This window comes from Xenopus laevis, chromosome 8L, assembly GCF_017654675.1.
Source record: "Xenopus laevis strain J_2021 chromosome 8L, Xenopus_laevis_v10.1, whole genome shotgun sequence".
NCBI classification, from domain to species: domain Eukaryota; kingdom Metazoa; phylum Chordata; class Amphibia; order Anura; family Pipidae; genus Xenopus; species Xenopus laevis.
Window position 1 is genome coordinate 101,608,291 of NC_054385.1, and position 18,683 is coordinate 101,626,973.

At 39.7% G+C, this 18,683-nt stretch overlaps 2 protein-coding genes across 3 annotated transcripts in view; one reads left to right on the plus strand and one right to left on the minus strand.

Annotated features, from left to right (window-relative positions):
* Window positions 1-1,940: 1,940 nt before the first annotated feature.
* Window positions 1,941-17,353, minus strand: ppp2r3c.L (protein phosphatase 2 regulatory subunit B', gamma L homeolog). 2 transcript variants are annotated; one of them, XM_018228753.2, is made up of 14 exons: window positions 17,187-17,353; window positions 14,840-14,908; window positions 13,087-13,208; window positions 12,185-12,289; window positions 11,719-11,831; window positions 11,008-11,105; window positions 10,816-10,886; window positions 10,312-10,444; window positions 8,226-8,281; window positions 8,065-8,140; window positions 7,732-7,868; window positions 5,069-5,206; window positions 2,861-2,920; window positions 1,941-2,488 (listed from the first exon to the last, which is right to left on the minus strand). In XM_018228753.2, exons 1-14 carry the CDS (start codon window positions 17,200-17,202, stop codon window positions 2,300-2,302), a joined length of 1,383 nt encoding a protein of 460 aa, XP_018084242.1. In that variant the 5' UTR covers window positions 17,203-17,353; the 3' UTR covers window positions 1,941-2,299. The 2 variants fall into 2 exon arrangements, with proteins under 2 accessions (XP_018084242.1, XP_018084243.1); XM_018228754.2 differs by having other exon boundaries at window positions 17,034-17,352.
* Window positions 17,354-17,485: 132 nt separating this feature from the next.
* prorp.L (protein only RNase P catalytic subunit L homeolog) overlaps window positions 17,486-18,683 on the plus strand; it is a 41,006-nt gene continuing 39,808 nt past the window's right edge. Inside the window, exon 1 of the mRNA XM_018231153.2 lies at window positions 17,486-18,605. Coding sequence (XP_018086642.1) covers window positions 17,638-18,605 — 968 coding nt within the window. The 5' untranslated portion in view covers window positions 17,486-17,637. The remainder of the gene's footprint in view (window positions 18,606-18,683) is intronic.

The window sequence follows — 18,683 nt, forward strand, 5'->3', positions numbered from 1 at the left end:
TCTGAGCTCGGCGCTCTCTCCTACAAGTCGCCTTACCTCGTCTTCCATCAAGACAGAGCGGTCCTTCGTACCATACCATCCTTCCTACCTAAAGTGGTCTCGGATTTTCATATAAACCAAGAGATCGTGGTTCCTTCCTTCTGCCCGTCTCCAGCGAATCAGAAGGAACGGGCACTGCACACTCTGGACCCAGTGCGAGCCTTAAAGTTTTACCTCTTCAGAGTTCAAGACTTCCGCAAGTCCGATTCCCTGCTGGTACTACCCTCAGGCTCCCGTCGAGGCGCATCGGCTACCAAACAATCCATTTCTCGCTGGATCAAACAAGCTATACAAGGCGCATACAAAGCCCGGGGTCGCTCACCTCCGTCCAGGGTCACAGCCCATTCGACCAGGGGTGTGAGTACGTCTTGGGCCTTCAGAAACCAGGCATCAGCTGACCAGCTATGCAAAGCAGCGACTTGGACCTCTGTCCATTCATTTGCAAAATTCTATCATTTTGACACCTTTGCGGCATCTGACACTCGCTTTGGCAGAAAAGTGCTTCAGGCCGCGGTGGCTGACACCAATTAAACCTCTTCTTCCCACCCGGTTGTTAGGGGACAGCTTTGGTACGTCCCCATTGTCCCTGTGTCCCCCAAGCTGACTTTGAGAAAAGGAGATTTTGTGTACTCACCGTTAAATCTTTTTCTCTTCAGTCACTTGGGGGACACAGGGCTTCCCTCCCTGGGTTGAGGTTTTTCACTTCCGTCAGACAAGTTAACCGTTTTTTCTTGTTAGCTGTTATTGGCTTTTTTGAAAAGTTTTCATTGCGTTATGTCATATCCTGTTGACTTTGGTACAAACTGAGCTCTTCTCCAGCCTGCTGGGGGTATAGCCAGTGGGGGAGGAGCCAGTTGTCTTTTTTGTAGTTGTGTCCTGCCTCCTAATGGTACTAGCTATACCCCATTGTCCCTGTGTCCCCCAAGTGACTGAAGAGAAAAAGATTTAACGGTGAGTACACAAAATCTCCTTTTTACTTAACTATATATTGCAGTTTGGTAAGATTCTTTCATATGCCACTTAATTTGATATAAACTATCTCTTGCTCAAGTATTCATTTTGGGGGTATTGTTTTCCTTTAAGGGACAACACAACCAAAATCACTTGGAGTTGCTGATTTGTTTGGCACCCCCTATGGATTCTGTTTACCTCCTTGGACCCCAGGCCAGCACACCTCTTCTTAAAAACATACCAGACCAGGCTTTGTTCTGTGACACAGATTTAACTCTTCTTTATAATGTACAGAGGTTTGCAGTTGTTCAGTGCAGAAATAACTCTATGTAGATTTATATTAGGAGCAGGAGCTATAGTGTTTAACATGTCTTGTGGCCCTTGAAAACATCACAATTTCCAGCTCAAAGTATCAAAGGGAAGAACACCCACAATGGCATGTGCTTTATCCTGCTGAAACCTTGGTGGAGTCTTGGGGGAAAGTTACTGTAACAATGTAAAGGGCATTGCCAAACTGTTTCCCAAGACTGGATCTTATCACACGGATTATGTGGAAATTGTTGTTTTTTTTTGCATATACCCACAGGCAACTTCCTTCAATTTACTACTTTCCTTCTAGATTTATCACATTTCAGACATAATAAATGAACTTAAAAGGCAATGAGCTACCGTAAATAGCATGACATTTGTAACTTCTTGTAGAAGAGAAAAGGGAAAGCCAATATACAGAAATGTGTTGAAAGAAAAACCACCTTTTTTTTTTTAATATATTGGCTAACAGTTGGATTAAATGTTGTAAAGCACTTTTCTCTCCACTCCCCTCTATTCATGTTCTGCTTTCACTCCAGTATAATACCGCCAATCCAAATGGGCTGTGGTACTAGCAGCGACACTATTGCTTCTAGAGCTGTATTGGTTACTTTTTCATTTGAGAAGCACAAAACGAACAAAAAAAATTAAATTTTATGATACCTGTAAAACAAATGATACTCTAGTTCAAATAAACATTATTAAAACTATACTTCCTCTATAAAATTATTTTGAAACAGGAGTGATGTTATAAAGTTATATTTTATGAGACTGAAAATAAGCGGCACGTTGTATTTTACAGTGAAACGTCATTATCATTTTAAATACATTGAAATAACTCGGCCAGCTCATATCCGCTTTTTCTCTGTGTAGATTTACATGGGGAGTGCGATCCTTTTTTTTGTGGCCCTTCCAAACATCAGAAGCGATTCAGAAGTCAGGCCAGTAAACAGTTTAAGCTCAGGCAAAGTCCCATTTGTGTATGAGCAGAAATGTCTCCTTATGTGTCATCAATGTCCGGAGGGCTTTCCCCATCGTTTGCCACCAGCACTTCTCTGTTTTCATAGGTCCAAAACCCATTTAGGTCGATGAGAATACTGCAAACAGTGTCACCTTGGCTGCTTTGAATTAGATCCTGAAGGGTAATTCGCAGAGGGTCCTTTGGTTTGACCATGTCAAATATTTCATCCTGAAATAAATGGACACATATATCGGATAGTGCTTTGCAATAGTTTAAGCTGCACTGCGGTAAAGGAATTGCAAAAATTCTTAAAAAAACAGCAAAAACTTGATTTTTGATGAGTTGAGCTCCTGTATAAAGCCCAAACCAGTGCAGAAACAGCCACCAAACGTCTCCTTTATTTACTCAACTGCAGTAGACTGGTTAAAACTAACTTCTGATTGGTTGGTCTAAAATATGCCCAATCCCAACTGTGTATAACAGGATAGAAATCATAATTCATTATGTAGCCTGTAAATACATTCATTGATATAAATAAATGACTAATCAGGACAGAAATGAATTGCTTGTGTTTTACAATGTTCAGTTTTTCGCAATTACCTTCACATCCTGAAAAGAGACAGCCTCTTGGCCATGGATTTTCATTTGTTCCTGGATAGCCTGATGCAAAATATTCCATAAAGTCAGTAATATGAAGAAATGACTACAAACCACTAAGCAACAAACATTCACTGTGAAAAGGAAGCTGGCAAAGCATTAGTGCAGGGATCCCCAACCTTTTGAACCCATCAGCAACATTCAGAAGTAAAAGGAGTTGGGGAGCAACATTAGCGTGAAAATTTTTCTTGGGATGCCAAATAAGTGCTGTGATTGGCCATTTAGTAGCCCCTATGTGGATTGTCAACCTACATTGAGACTCTGTTTGGCAGTGCACCTGGTTTTTATACAACCAAAACTTGCCTCCAAGCCCGGAATACAAAAACAAGTTCCTGCTTTAAGGCCACTGAGAGCAACATCCAAGGGGTTGGAGAGCAACATGTTGCTCACGAGCTACTGGTTGGGGAACACTGCATTAGTGTATCCTATATGTGATCTTCATTTGTGTTTGAGTGTTGTACAAAGCCTGAAGAAGAAACTAAAGCAGTCCCAAAAGCTTACATTTTGTGATACAGGTATGGGATCCAATATTTGGAAACCCATTATCCAGAAAGCTGCAAATTACGGAAAGGTAGTCTCCCATAGACTCCATGATAATCGTATAATCCAAATTTTTTAAAACAATTTCCTTTTTCTCTGTTATAATCAAACAGTAGCTTGTACTTGATCCCAACTAAAATATAATTAATACATGATTTTTCTAGTAGACTTAAGCTATAAAGATCCAAATCATGGAAATATTCAGTATACGGGAAAACCCCAGATCCCGAGCATTCTGGATAACAGGTCCCATACCTGTATACACAGTGAGCGAATAAAAGTTATCATTCGACACTATCCTGTTTTGGCAGACCTACTATATAATGAAATTTACTGGGGTAGGGGATAAGGAAAAAATCCAAAATTGCAAAAAATGGTGAGTAGTAAGGTACACTTACTAATACTTGCAGGGGGTCCAGGTGCTCAAGCCCCAGACCTTCAGCTTGGGGAGGTAATATCAGACATGTAGAATTCCGTGGTACGCTGGCACAGAAACTGGACTTCACCCCAAAATAGATGCAAATAAAAAGTTTTATTACGCAAAAAGGAACATCTCATACATGTTTCGTGCCTATGGGGAACTTAGTCATAGGCCCCTGAGGCACGAAATGCGTAAGGACACCCTCTGAAATGTTCCTTTTTGCGTAATAAAACTTTTTATTTGCATCTATTTTGGAGTGAAGTCCAGTTTCTGTGCCAGCTTGCCATGGAATTCTACAGACCTACTATATAGACTAGATGCAGTGTTGGAACTAGGGGTTGGCTGGTGACAAGGGCGTAGTTCCAATCAGCAGACTGACGGACAAACTAGTGGAAGGGTAAGAGAGCTAGTGAATAAAAGCCGAGGGGATGGGGTGGACTTGTTCCAGCTGTGATTAGAAGGGTCATTTACAACACATATGGACACACATTGCCATGCGTTTTCCCCAGATTTTTTATATAATTGTATATGAGCAGAAAGTTACACCTGCCACAATGAAGCCCAATCTGCAACAATGAGTGTGAATATGTTGCAGCTCACTTTCAGAAGATGGCATTAAAATGGCACTAGTGTGTGATTCTTCAGTCGGCTTCCCCAGCTTTGGGAACATATTCAGGTTGGTGGCAGCTCCGTATGCTCCCAATTTAGCAGAAGGAGCAGGACGGCACTTAGCTCAATTATACGGATGTGTAAGGAGCGTTTTTGGACACAAGTATCTTTGATGAATAAGTGCAACATTTGCATCCACATTAGTGCGACCAAACTTGTGTCAGTGTTTATAAATGACCCTTGAAATCTTCAATGTGTAAAACAATTGGCACCCTTCAAAAGATATGCCTGGGTGGGTCTCACTAATGGAGCTCACTGCTTCTGTGCTGAAGAGACTTTTTGAAGTTTATAATGATGCCATTCTTTCTTAAAGCTATACTTTCTGTACGGGGGGGTTTCTGATAACACACAGGATACTTTCGACCGTCTTAGAGAGTTCCAACTGGCTAAATACTAAGCAATGACCCAAAAATATAGCACTGAAAACATTTATTTCAATAAAGATACTTCTTTTTTTCTTTATGCCCTTCCCACCTGGTGTTGCCAGTTTTGTTACACGTCCACTATATATGAATTCATACCCTGAAGAAGAAGTTAAGTGAGAAGACATTCAGAGATCCTTTGTTCTCGATGTCCAGGAGTTTAAAAATGTACTGAAGCGCGGCAGGCTCCTTTCTGTTCTCTAAAGCCAAAACAAAGTCCAGGTATGTCTTGTAATCCTAAAGAACAACAGACGCATCAGTCTTTTATTTAATGATCTCTGTGCTCAGTCACCATGCAACAGCCAAACTCTGCAATATCATAGGGACTGATTATGTAGTGGGAATGAAGAGTTCCCCCTCTATAGTTGCATCCGTACTTATCAGTAGAAGCTACTCGGCTTCTTACCTTGGCTGAGGAAAATGGGAACATGTTCAAACAGCACATCATCTGATCAATTTCCACTTGTAAGACAAGGGCACACGGCAATAAACATCTTTACAGCAATCACTTGCAAAAGTAAGCAGCAATGAGTGGTCATGTCATAAATGAGAACTAAACCCTAAAAACTGAATAGGGCTAAAACTGTCATATTTTATATACTGAACTTATTGCACCAGCCTAAAGTTTCAGCTTGTCAATAGCAGCAATGATCCAGGACTTCAAACTTGTCACAGGGGGTCACCATCTTGGAAAGTGTCTGCGACACTCACATGCTCAGTGGGCTCTGAGCAGCTGTTGAGAAGCTAAGCTTAGGGGTAGTCGCTAATTATCAAGCAGAAAATGAAGTTGGCCTGTAATATAAGTTGATTATTAAATTCTGATGCTAATTGCACTGGTTTCTGTGCTGCCATGTAGTAATTATCTGTATTAATTACTAATCAGCCTTATACTGTGACATTTCTATTCTACAGGGTAAATTTACTAAAGGGCGAAGTGGCTAACGCTAGCGGAAATTCTCCAGCGTGATGTCATTTTCGCCGATTTACTAACGGTCCCTGGCGTAAATTCGCTAGTGAAGTAGACAGACTCTAGCGGTACTTCACACCCTTACACCAGGCGAAGTTGGGCTCTGGCGAAGGGACGTAACTAGGCTAATTCACTAAGTTGCAGATTTTACTGAACGTTACCTCTTGCGCCAGACTTTACTTCGCCGGCTCAGACCAGGCGAAGAGCAATAGACTAGATAGGAGTTTCTCTACAAATAGTTTACAAGTCCCAAAAAACGTTGGAATTTTTTACTTTTTACTGGGTGATAGGCTGAAAAAGATTGAGAATGTTTTTGGGGTACCCTCCTTCCCCCTTACATCCACCTAAACTATACAGTGGGCACATGTGTAGGGCAATATAAGACCTCTATTTCATTTTATTAGGTTCCCTGGGCTTGTGTAGTGTAATTTAGTATGTACGCAACATATACATCCATTGTACTTTAACTGCACGCCGTATGCTAATTAGGCATCGTTAGAGTAACTTCGGACTGCTTATTGTATTATCGCAAGCGCAACTTCGCAAGTGTTCGGTAACCTGTGTGAAATTTCGTATCTTTGTGAATTTGCACAGCCCTGGCGAAACTATGCCTGCCGAAGCGCGGCGAAGCCGTCGCTAGCACATTTTCGACGCTTATTGAATGTGCCCCTATGTGTACTGTATATTTAGATATGGTCCATAAGCCCAGTAAGTGACAGCAGCACAGAGCATGTGCAGGGAAACTGCAGAAAAGAAGATGTGGAGTTACTGGGGCATCTTTGGAGACAGATCTTTACTGCTAAAGGGTTGTGGTTGCCTTGGGCTGGTACAGAAGCCCAAAACATAATGTGCAACATTTTTAGCTACCGCTTTAGTTAGGCTTTAGTTCTCCTTTAATGCCATATGTCCAAGGAACAATCACCTGACAAATAAGTTGCACAGTAATTGCTTTAGAAGTGAATGGGGCGATCTTCAGTGGTTTGTTGCTATCATCTGAGCTTATACGTTTATAACTATGGGTGAAAAAATACTGGAAACTGCAGACGTATATTCTCTACACAGTAAAATACAGCCTCAAACACTGCTATTTTAATGCGGAATTAGTTATACAAAGGATTCCCTGCAAAATGTTCTGCTTTTCCTCATCACATTCTGTGCAGAAAACTGCCCACAATGCACCCACAATACTGGGTAAGACCTCTTAAAGGTGTAGTTGTTTTCAGATCGATCACCAGAAATAATGACTTTTTCCAATTACTTTCTATTTTCTATGTGTCACCGTTTTTCTAATATTAAAGAGTAAAGTGTAATTTTTCACCTTCTAAAGCAGCTCGGGGAGGGGGGTCGTCGACCCTGTAATCTGTTCTGCTGAGCAGAATCTCTGGGTTTCATTACAGGCAGCTGTTAGAATTGATACAATAGTTGTCAATACTCCAGAGATGCTGCTGAGAAATGTATCAACTAAATGCTGCAAAATTGTAACAGTTTAGAGTCTGAGTCTGGCAGCTCAGTAATTCAGGTTCAAACACCAGAGACACAAACATTCAACTTTAAACTTAGATTTTGGAAAAACAGTAAAAAATAAATAATGCTAAGTAATTAAAAAAAAAAAAAAAAGTCTTTATGTTTGGGGAACAATATGAAAACAACTGAACTGAAAAAAAAGTGTTAGGACAACCCCTTTAAAGCATTTCATGCACAGAAAGTTCTCTCCATACATTATAAAATCTGCTTTTTTTCCCCAAAATCTAATTTTACAATGTTTAAACAATTGAAACAAATATTGGGAAAGTACCATCTCGCCATCGTATGTCAGACATTCCTGGAAGACCCGATCCAGAAAGACACAAGTCAAGGTACCAGTTCCGTATCGGGAAAGTTCCTCTTTGCTGAGCATCCCATTATGATCCTTATCCAGATTCAGGTACTGACCTTTGTATAAACGAGGCAAAAAAACAGAGATACAGCAAATGGCAAGGTAAAACTGATCAACTATAGTTAGAAATCCATGTAATGTATGAACAAGGGGAATCTTTAGGAACAAATTATAATCTACTTTAGTATCGTTAGTAAGAAAAAGGACAGGGAGTTTCGCATTGAAAATAAAGAATTAAAGTACAAATATTACCATAGACTCTTAATGCAGATGGAGCAGAGAACCAGTTGGACTCTTGGCTCTCTTTTGAGAGGTCTTCATCTCGCAGCTGGAAGGAAAGTGAGACTTAGTGAAACGGCAAGCTGTATATTTATGACAAACTTTGCAATAAAATACTGGGATCATATACTGACCTCAAGTAAATCATCCAGAAAACTGCATGCCAAAATATCTTGTATCTTTATCTTTCCTAGCACAGGAAACAAAGCGTTAATGCTAAAACGATGTTGCTGCTTTTGCTGAAAAGGAAGATGGCTGTAGCTATTGTTCAACTCATAGTTTTGCTTTCATTCCGCCACCCACAAGCACTGGCATGCAGCAATGTGAAGCACAATGAACTGCAGTGGGCCCTGATGTGGAAGCCTGAAGTGACTGCAGACCCACAGCAACTATTGTTTAAAGCCAATGTGTGATTTTAGTAAACAATGACATTTTCTATTATACGATTATACATTTATTACACTGGTTTTTGTCTTTTTGGGGTTCAAACCACCTTTCTAGCTAAACATCTGTTCAGGAATTTCCTTAAAGAGATACTGACACCAGGTCAATAACATTTTTTTTTATATCAACACAACATTCTCTCTGAATGCTATTTATCATTTTGCCGTAAAAGTATTTGCCTAATGCTTTTACATTACCTTTCTTACCCTATGTTCCTCTATGAGGGGGCTGCCTTATTTGTGCATCAGAAAAAATGATCAACGTGACCTATATTTAACTTCTAATGTAGATTAATATTTTGTATATAAAATAAAATTTTTAGTGTCAGTATCCCTTTAACATGGAAAAAGGTTAGAGATAAATACACTTTTCACACGGTTATCTTTAAATAAGTTGTTCACCTTTGAGTTAACTTTTAGTATGTTGTAGAGAGTGATATTCGGATACAATTTGCAATTTGGCTTTCATTTTTTATTTGTGGTTTTTTATTTATTTATTTATTTTTTCAGCAGCTCTCCAATTTGCTATTTGGGCAATGTGGAGGCTAGGGTCCAAATTACCCTAGCAACCATACAATGATTTGAAAAAGAGATTGGAATATGAATAGGAGAGGGCCTCAATACAAAGATGAGTAACAAAAAACAGCAATAACAATGCATGTGTAGTTTTACAGAGCATTTGTGTTTTAGATGGGATCAGTGACCCCCATTTAGGGTTGCCACCAGGTCGGTATTTTACCAGCCCAGCCGGTAAAACACCTGCCAAGGCCTAGGCCGGTATTACAAATTTACCGGCAATGTAGTTGCCAGTAATTTGTAATACCCTAAAAAAAGCCCTTGGCCCACGCCCAATTTGCTTAGAACTTTCGTTTTTTTTCAGGCTTCTGACGATCGCGCGGTGTTGCTCTGCCCCCTTTTGCGTCACAGACTGCACCCTTTTGTTCATGCCCCCCACCAGCCGGTAACATTTTTTAGAAAAGGTGGCAACCCTACCCCCCCCCCCCCCGTTTGAAAGCTGGAAAGAGTCAGAAGAAGGCAAATAATTCAAAAACTATAAAAAAGAAAAAATGAAGGCCAATTGAAAAGTTGCTTAGAATTAGTCACTCTATAACGTATGGAAAGTTAACTTAAATGTGAACCACCGCTTTACGGTGCTATCCAGGATTTCAAATGGACGTTCACACCAGTGCTGTGTCGGGCAGGTTCGGCCCGACTCCTGCACAAAATCTTTGGGTCGCAGGTGGGTCTAGCTCTGAGCGACCTATTACTGCTGACTTGCTGCGCCGGAATTTATAGACTTCGGGTCGATAAAAAGAGGGCAGGAGCGGGCCCGGGACGGGTGCGGTTTGGGAGGGGGCGGGTTAGGGTCGGGTGCGGGTCGAGAAAGTTCACACTGTCTGGCTGCCACAAAGCCTACACATGAATTTTATCTTGAGGTTCAAGTAGGGTTGCCACCTTTTCTGGAAAAAAATACTGGCCTTCCTATATATTTCCCCTATTAATAACATAAGGATCAACCATCATTTTTACTGGCCAAGCCGGTAAATTACTGGCTAGGTGGCAACCCTAGGTTCAAGGAGTGCAGCTGTATTGTGCAGTTCAAGAAAGAAAACAGGTCTCTGCAGGGAACCATTATGGAAAACAAGAGTGTTGTCTTTTAAATCAATTCACCATAGTTATTGTAACAGACAACATATGATAAAAAATATACGTTTAACTACAGTTTAACAGTAGATTATGGACACAAAATTAGATGTAAATTATATTAACATCTTACCTGTCCGTAATGGATCAAGGAAGAAAAAGAACTTCCTCACAGCTGTACAGACATAGAAGGAATAGAAAGACTTTTCCAAACCATCCAGCTGGGGCAAAGTTGGAATCAATTCAAGGATGTAGTTTTCCAAGTCCTAGAAAAGATAAATAAACAAAATCAGATTAACTGCTCGATTTACCGGAGCTGAAACAAAACCTCTGGTATATTTACTATACATATATGTTGTATTTTGGTTTGGAAGCAGGAGTTCCCCTTTAAGTCTACTAGAAAATCATGTAAACATTAAATAAACCCAATAGGCTGTTTTGTTATCAATAAGGATTAATTATATCTTAGTTTGGATCAAGTGAAAGTTACTGTTTTATTATTACAGAGAAAATGTTTTGATTAGTTCGATAAAATCGAGTCTGTGGGAGACAGGCTGTCCGTAATTTGGAGCTAACGGGTTTCCAGATAACAGATACCATACCTGTACTAAACATAGAATTAAAATAGAATACTTACGGACTCTCTAAGGTAGCCTTGGCCAGCCACATCATACAAGCTTAAACCTATCCTTGTCTGGTGCAGCCACACTGCAAAAAAAAATAAGTCCTATGTGATCTGCAGTTCCTGGGATGACCAGATGCCGATTATAATGCTATAGTGCAATGATGTGTAAATGTAATGATTAGAGCTGCTGGCTCCTTAGCTTACCTTTCCTCATGACATAGTTGAAGAACTGCATAATAGATATTCTGCCATATGCATCATTGTGTACAAGTTTGCTAAACACTTTAGGGGTAAAAAATGTCCTGAAATGAGAAACACAGAAACAAATGTAAATGAATTTATGATTTTGCACTGCACTTTACTTAATTATTCTGCTTTTCACCTAAACACTAACCCCTAGAGGAGAACATATATAAAATAAATATATGTACAGATTTATCTTCCTTTGCCATTTGCTATTTTAAGGGACAGACTTGTCAAGGGTCGAATCGTAAATTCATCCATTGAGCCATTTGGAGATGTTAATAGCCTTCCTGACATTCAAATGGATTTTTTTTGTATAAAAACTCGATTCGTACAAATCGAATATGATTAGAATACGATTAGAATTTTTGGGTCAGAACTATTCGATTGAATATTAGACATTCACATTTTTTCTTAAATAACCTCCCAGTCGAATTGTGAGTATATTCAAGTTGAAGAAAATTCACATAAATTCGACCTTTGGCCTCTAAAATCACCAAGGAGCACAGACACAGGGGGCTCTCTGAGTGTCCTGGAGATCAAATTGAAGTGGTTGAGCACAGCAAAGGTAGCTCTAACCCTTTCCAAATATATATTTTAACGATCACCCCCATTTTATTACCATCATCCCAAACCAGACAATTACAGCCTGCCACGACTACCATGACCTACTTGCATTTTTCTCCAGCTTTTTCGCCAACAGTCTGAAAGTTTGTGTAGTTGATCATGGCTTCCTCTCCAATCATAGGCGGAGACTGGTGCTTGTCCAGTAGGAACCAGAGATTCTTTGGAAGGAAAATTAGAACTTTTAACATACATGCCTATTATATTCTATTGCTGAAATAATGACTCAAAATGAGAGCAAACAATGGGGTATATTTATCAAAGAGAGAAGTTAGAGATCGCCACAGTCCTCTAGAGTGAAGTTCCGCCACTCTCCATTCATTTCTATGGGTTTTTTAAAAGTATTTATCAATAGGTGAAAGTTCATCCTTTGATAAATACGCCTTTCAAATCCCATAGAAACGAATGGAGAGAGGCGGAATTTCACTCTAGAGGACTGTGTTAATCTTTAACTTCACTCTTGATAAATATACCCCCATGTAGGGCAGAAGAAAAAAGATAAGACCATTCCTACCTGTAGCTCCTCATTGTCTAAGAGCTCACGGCTTTTCCTTTGTAAAAACACAGCTCGAGATTCTTCCCTTAGTTTCTGCTGGAGGACTTCATCTTCTGCAGGGAGCTGTGTGGGAAAGAAAACATATAAAAAGTAAGCATTGTACGGTCACCTGAATTCTTAGCCTTTCACTGGCCTTTCATAAATACTTTTAAATAGCAAATAGGCTTTTATCAAATAACATACCATTACCGAGCTATATTGCCTACCCCAAATATCCACCTCTTCAGCACTGTGACTAATAAGTAAGCCCATACAGATATCTATCGGGAGGTCCTACATTTAAGGGGCAGATTTATTAATTTTCGAGTTGGATTTTTGGTCAAAACTCACAAATTCGAGTTGGGAATAATCCAAATTCTAAATTTATCATCCCTGGACCCTGGGAACAACTCGAATTTGGCTATTCGCCACCTAAAACCTTCCGAGTTCATATAGAAATCACAGTCACCCATTTGAATATGTTAATAGCCTTTCTGACATTCAAGTTTTTTTAAGAGAAAAAGCTCGATTCAAGTTCAATTAGAATTTTCGGGTCGGTAATATTCGTTCGAGTTTTAGACCTTCAAGTTTTTTCTTAACCTCCCATTTGATTTGTGAGTATATTCACATTTATAAGAGTAAAAATTAAACATAAACTTGAAATTTGACCTTTGATAAATCTGCACCTTAATGTTAAACTGTGTGAAGTCATGGTAGGGAGTTTGCACTAAATAAATATATAACAATGCTGGAAAAATAAAATATAGAGTTAGAGATATGCCCTGCAATAGAAAGAATAAACGATAAGTCCTAAATCTAAATACAAATAACGAAACATATTAAGAATCTCGCTTTTGACTCCCTGTCACTATGATGCTTACCCTATAATAGAAACGAGGGATGTTCTGGGCACTTGAGTCCTTCCCACCTCCTTTCCATTCCGTATAATAATTTGTAAAGAGGGACATTTCTTCTTCTTTCATTTCCTGCTCACTTTTTCTGACTGAAAAACACAAAAATATCTTTACAATGCAATACATGGAAGGGTTAAGTAGTAATCAGACAAGACGCGTATAGTTTTCCTTTAATTGTTTCACTTTTTATTCAGTAACTCTACAGATTGGAATTTCAGCAGTTAACTGGTTTTCAACCTGAATTTCAACAGTTCAAATTACCATAGCAACCAGGGAGTGGTTTGAATGAGAGACTGGTATATGAATAGGAGATGAATTGAATGGAAACATAAGTAATTAAAGTGACAAACAATACAATTGTAAGGGCACAAAGCAACAGTTTATGGGCTACCGGAGTCAGTGACCAGCAGCGTTCCTAGAGGGGGGCGGGCCCTGGTGCGTGATGCGCAGCCGGGCCCCGCCCCCCTCCATACGGCGCGCTGCCGGGTTGATTTCAGTGGCGTGCAGCGCTGCCAGGGGGCCCTGAGGGGGTGCGGGCCCTGGCAATTGCCAATTTTTAACATACATAGAGGTGAATAAAAGGTGACTGGTACTTTACCCTTGGTGAAGTATTTCAAGTATCCTAACACCTTACATCCAAAGCCAATCAATGCGTAATTCCAAAGTGTAGGTGTGGATACAAAATAGCGCAGAGGTTCTGCTGCAAAAGGTGCCTTTATTCACAAACACAACATGTTTCGAGCTTGCTTGCTCTTTATCAGAGCAAACAAGTTAGAAACATGTCGTGTTTGTTAATAAAGGCACCGCTTTGCAGCAGAACCTCTGCACTATTTTGTATCCACACCTACACTTTGGAACTATACACAGAGGTGAACACCCCCTTTACAGAAAATAATTCAAGCACTTTATTAGCACTTTCTTGTTCACTTATCCTGTAGTTTGCAACCTAGTCTTTATTTATTTTTTATAACTTTCGAATTTGATTTACCTTCTTTACAGCTTTAAATTGGGATTCTACTTGGGGGGATTCCAGCAGCCAAAAACAATTGTTCCACGAGTCTACAATGTTATTGTTACTTTTTATTACTTATCTTTCTATCCAAGCCCATTCCTACTCAGCTTCCAATCTCTCAAATCACTGCCTTGTTGTAAACTGGACCCTAGCAACCAAATAGTTACTAAAATTCTAGACTGGAGAGCTGTGAATAAAATGATAAAATAAAAATTATACAAAAAAATATTAAAAGTTAATTTAATTGGACATGTTATTCAGAGGGTATTACAAAAAAGCTCAGATTTTAATTGGCCATTTACAGTATTCTCACATCTATTCTGCAAATATCTATAAGGATCTGCCCTGCTTCTGTTCCTTACACAACCTTCCAAAGCCTTATCATTATATTGTTAGATGCTGCATATATTACCTGTTTTTGTCATACCAATACAGCTAAATAATTCCCTCAACAGTTTGCTGCCTTTTTATAACTACTGCACCTGTCTAAAGGCCCAAAGGGAGCTTAGGTATCAGGGTCACGTCTTTTCTCCAAAATTCTGCATTCTTCTCAAGATTCTAGGTTTTACTGTAATCTGCAGTGGCCCTACAGAGCCCCACAACTGCCACAGCTCATGGATCTCAGTGTTTATGTCACAAATGTTAAAAACATATACGAGGTGAAGCAAGGGAGCTCAAGCACTACCAAATAATGGTGTTTAGTCTTACCATAGTTATCCCTCTGCAATTTCTCCTTTAAACTCTTTTTCCAATCCATTCTGGTGTGCAGTGGGATACCTTAAAAAATATGTATGGTCAAGCCTATGTGGACATACCAAAATAAAGTAGATGACATTGAAAAACATGGACATTTCAATCAAACTTTTTGCCTAATGATTCCTAACTCATTTCTAGCTGCATTTCTCAAATGTTAACAAGTAGTTAACTCTACAACAATACAATGACCCATGATTGTAGAAATACAAATTACAAGAATGAGAATTGTTATCTGTCCAATTATTATAGAAGGAAACAAATTATGTACAAAGTAAAGAATGGACAATAAGGGGAAATTTAAAACTGCTTCAGAGATTTTGAACTAACAGGATCCAGATAATAGATCCCATACCATTACAAAGCATTACCAATCCAAGTAAGTTTTAACCGCCAGGCTGTTAAAGACTTACAGATGCAGTATATACCTAAATTCATTTGTACTCAATGTGTGCACAATAAATCGACTCTGTGATTAAATTGTATTCTGCCCATTCTTTCAATTCCATACATGAAAACAGGATCATTTTTTAAATGGAGGTAAAGAGCTCTAAACAAACCCCTTCCTTCCACCAACTGCAGTTTGTGGCAGGCTCATTATACAGCAGGCTTATTTGTACACTGGCAATTTGCTTTACTACCTACCCTTCCTATACTGGGACCAGGAATTTAGAAAGTAAACTTGTAAATTTCTTGTTTAGTGCACTAAATAAAACCCTATATTTTCTTACCTTACAAAATAGGCCAAAATTATTTTAATGGTTTGAAACAGTTCCCTAAGCCTAGCCCCCTGCTCTCCTGCTGATCTGTCTGACTACTTTGCTGAGCTCGCTGACTACTGTTACTTTGTATCAGCAGCCAGCTGTGCTCAGCCTGCATCCTCCAAACCTCACAATTCCCTGCACATCTGATTTCAATCACAGTGCAATGCATTGTGGGTTATGTAGTTCCTGCATGCTGTCTGTAAGCTGTGGAGAAGTTGTTACAATTTGTAACATCATTTTTTTGCTTTGCTGCCAGGATTCAAATGATGCAGAAAGAGAAGAACTGTTAAGCAAGTTGGATTTCAGCATAGAAAATTATATTTATTCATACTTTTTGAAGAAACAGATACCTGTGATGGGTATATTATGGGTTTCTGTGTTATGTGGGCCTCTTTATCAAATTTTGGTTTGGAAACTGGAGTTCCCCATTAACCCCTGCTCTATGATGTATGTTTTTATACATCTGAACATGTATGTTTGTGCACCTGTTACATTAATTTTTATAGAGTAAGCTTTGCATCTATTCCTAAACATTTCTGTCTGACTCACTCCAAAAATTCCTGAAAATGCTGTATAATCTCTGTAAAGCACTCCCGAAAAATATAAATGAAAGGTAAGGAGACATAGGATAAATGAAAAAACCTTTATTGTGTATGCAATTATAAGTAATATATGGTGTTGCTTTTACATGGTGCTAAAAAAATCTATATTATCTTCAAAAATAGCCGCTTTATTAGAGCTTCCTATAGATGTTCTCTGGTCCCTGTCTGTGTTTCAAATGAGGGGTGGGTGTGTCCTAACAGTCGCAGCCAGAAGCACAGTAGGAGGGGGGGGGCAGCCAATCACACAAGCAAAGACATGTTCTGTTCCTTATCAGGTCCTGCTAGCTGCTGATTGGTTCCTGTCCTACAGTGCAGTGAGCTGAGAACCACCGGCTCCCCTGCACAGCCTGGGAATTCAAGGAGTAGGAAGTGGAAGAGAAGGGAGGGATTATTAGGGTTTTTGCAGCAATCAGCCTGAAACACTACTTTTTTAAGCACAATTCTTCTATAGCTAAATGAGTATAATGCACTGGTACATTCTTATTTTTTACACAATATGTCTCCTGTAAGGATAAGAATACTATAGCATCTACAGGGACCAGTGTACATGTTCTTTGCTGATTTCCAGTCTATCTACTACTGCAGCGGGCAATGAAAACAAAGAGGCCACTGTCAGTCCCCTGGTTTGTTCTCGTTCCTACAAGTGCTGTAGATAGAAATATGGGTCACTGTACTGTACTAAACTCCCTAATACAGTAATACAGTCTCTTTGGATCTTACACCAACAATAAAACGAACCTATAAAGCAAATGAAGTAGTAAATAAAAGAGAATATAACGATACCAATGGACTTTCGGTTGGCAGATCCTCTCCAGACTCCTGGTTAAAAACAACAGGTCTCTCCTATATTCATGGAGATGGAGGAGGAATTATTGCTGTAACCTACAAAGTTCACAGACACACCCTTAGACGAACGTCAATTATACAGATACATACTAATAAAATCACGCATTTAAATTTCCCCTCACTCCAGGAATCCGTTACTACCGAAAGGCCTGTGTTACACTATGCCATTATAAAAGTGCCGCTTTTTTGCCAGGTAACCAAGTAACAACTGGCTTCTCTAGCTATAAACTTCCCCACCACGAGTCGCACAATTAGGTCATCACGGACAGAACGGTCGCATATGTATTTGCATCACAAGAGCCGCCGAATATCACTCAGCGTAAGCGTAATGTATTGAGAGCGAGGCTTGAAACGCAAACAAGCGCTTTGATTGGCTGGCTGGTCCGGAAGTTTGCAGGGAGAATGTGCACGACTTTAGGAGACATGGTACAGTGTGACTTCCTTATGCAGAAGCTGTAATATGGGCTACTGAGTATTAACCTGATATAATAATTGTGTTAACGTGCTTTAGTCTTGCATCTGACTAGAGTATCCACTTACTATGATAGCGGTACGGATATTGTATAGGACGTGGTCTATAAAATCATGTGGCATGAATGGCTTTATGTGGCATGGGGTTCCCCGATTAAACTGCCAACAAGGTCTTAAATGGACTATAAGTAAGTGTTTGAGTGTTGGAGCTGGTGACAATTACAAGAACTCGTTCGCTAAACGGTCTAAACCTTCCAAAAACAAGGTTAACAGAAATGGATCCCCTCACACCATTGCAGTGTTCTCAGCAGGAGCAGCAAAGGCAAGATCTGAGGTGATGCAGCACAAAGCCAAAACCTTCCATGACTCAGAAAATACCTTTCCCCAGAAAGGGCAGATAGAAATCCCTTCAGGTCCCTTAGAGGCCAAAGAGTGGAGCAAACTGAAAGATGAATCCAGAAGGGTCCGTGGCTTTGAAGATTTTATGATGTCGCAAATGATCTCTGCCAATAGTGACATTGATGTCGCCAAGTCCCTGCTGGTATTTGCAGCCAAAGAGCAAAGCGGCATTTCGTACAAGCTGCTGCTGAAATACCTAGCCTTATGCGTTAGGCAGAACCAGGTTGCTGAAGTGTGTGACGTTTACGATATCATGAAAAATAAATTCAAGACTTTCGACACAGGAGCTTATTCATTGTTCATTAAAGGCTTTAGTCTGACAGATCGCTGGAGAGATTCAATATCAATGCTGGAAACACTTAAGAAAACTATTACTCCTTCCCCTGTCAATTATGGGCACTGTATCCAGGGAGCTATATATCACAAAGATGATGAGCTGGCATGGGCCTTGTATGATGAAATGCTTAAAGCTGATCTCACCCCCTGTGAAGAAACTATACAGTCTCTGTTCAATGCTGATCCTGACTTGCAACATGAGACCTTTAGAAATAAACTCATTGGTGTCTTGGATTATTTCAGAGACCATCAGATTTATCCAAAGGAGCCTCTAATGCAAAATATAAAGTCTTGGTTTGAAAGGTAAGATTATCTTTTTGTGACCCCCCCCCCCCCCTTATGTCCTTATAGCCAAAATAACCATTTGGCATTGAACACCAC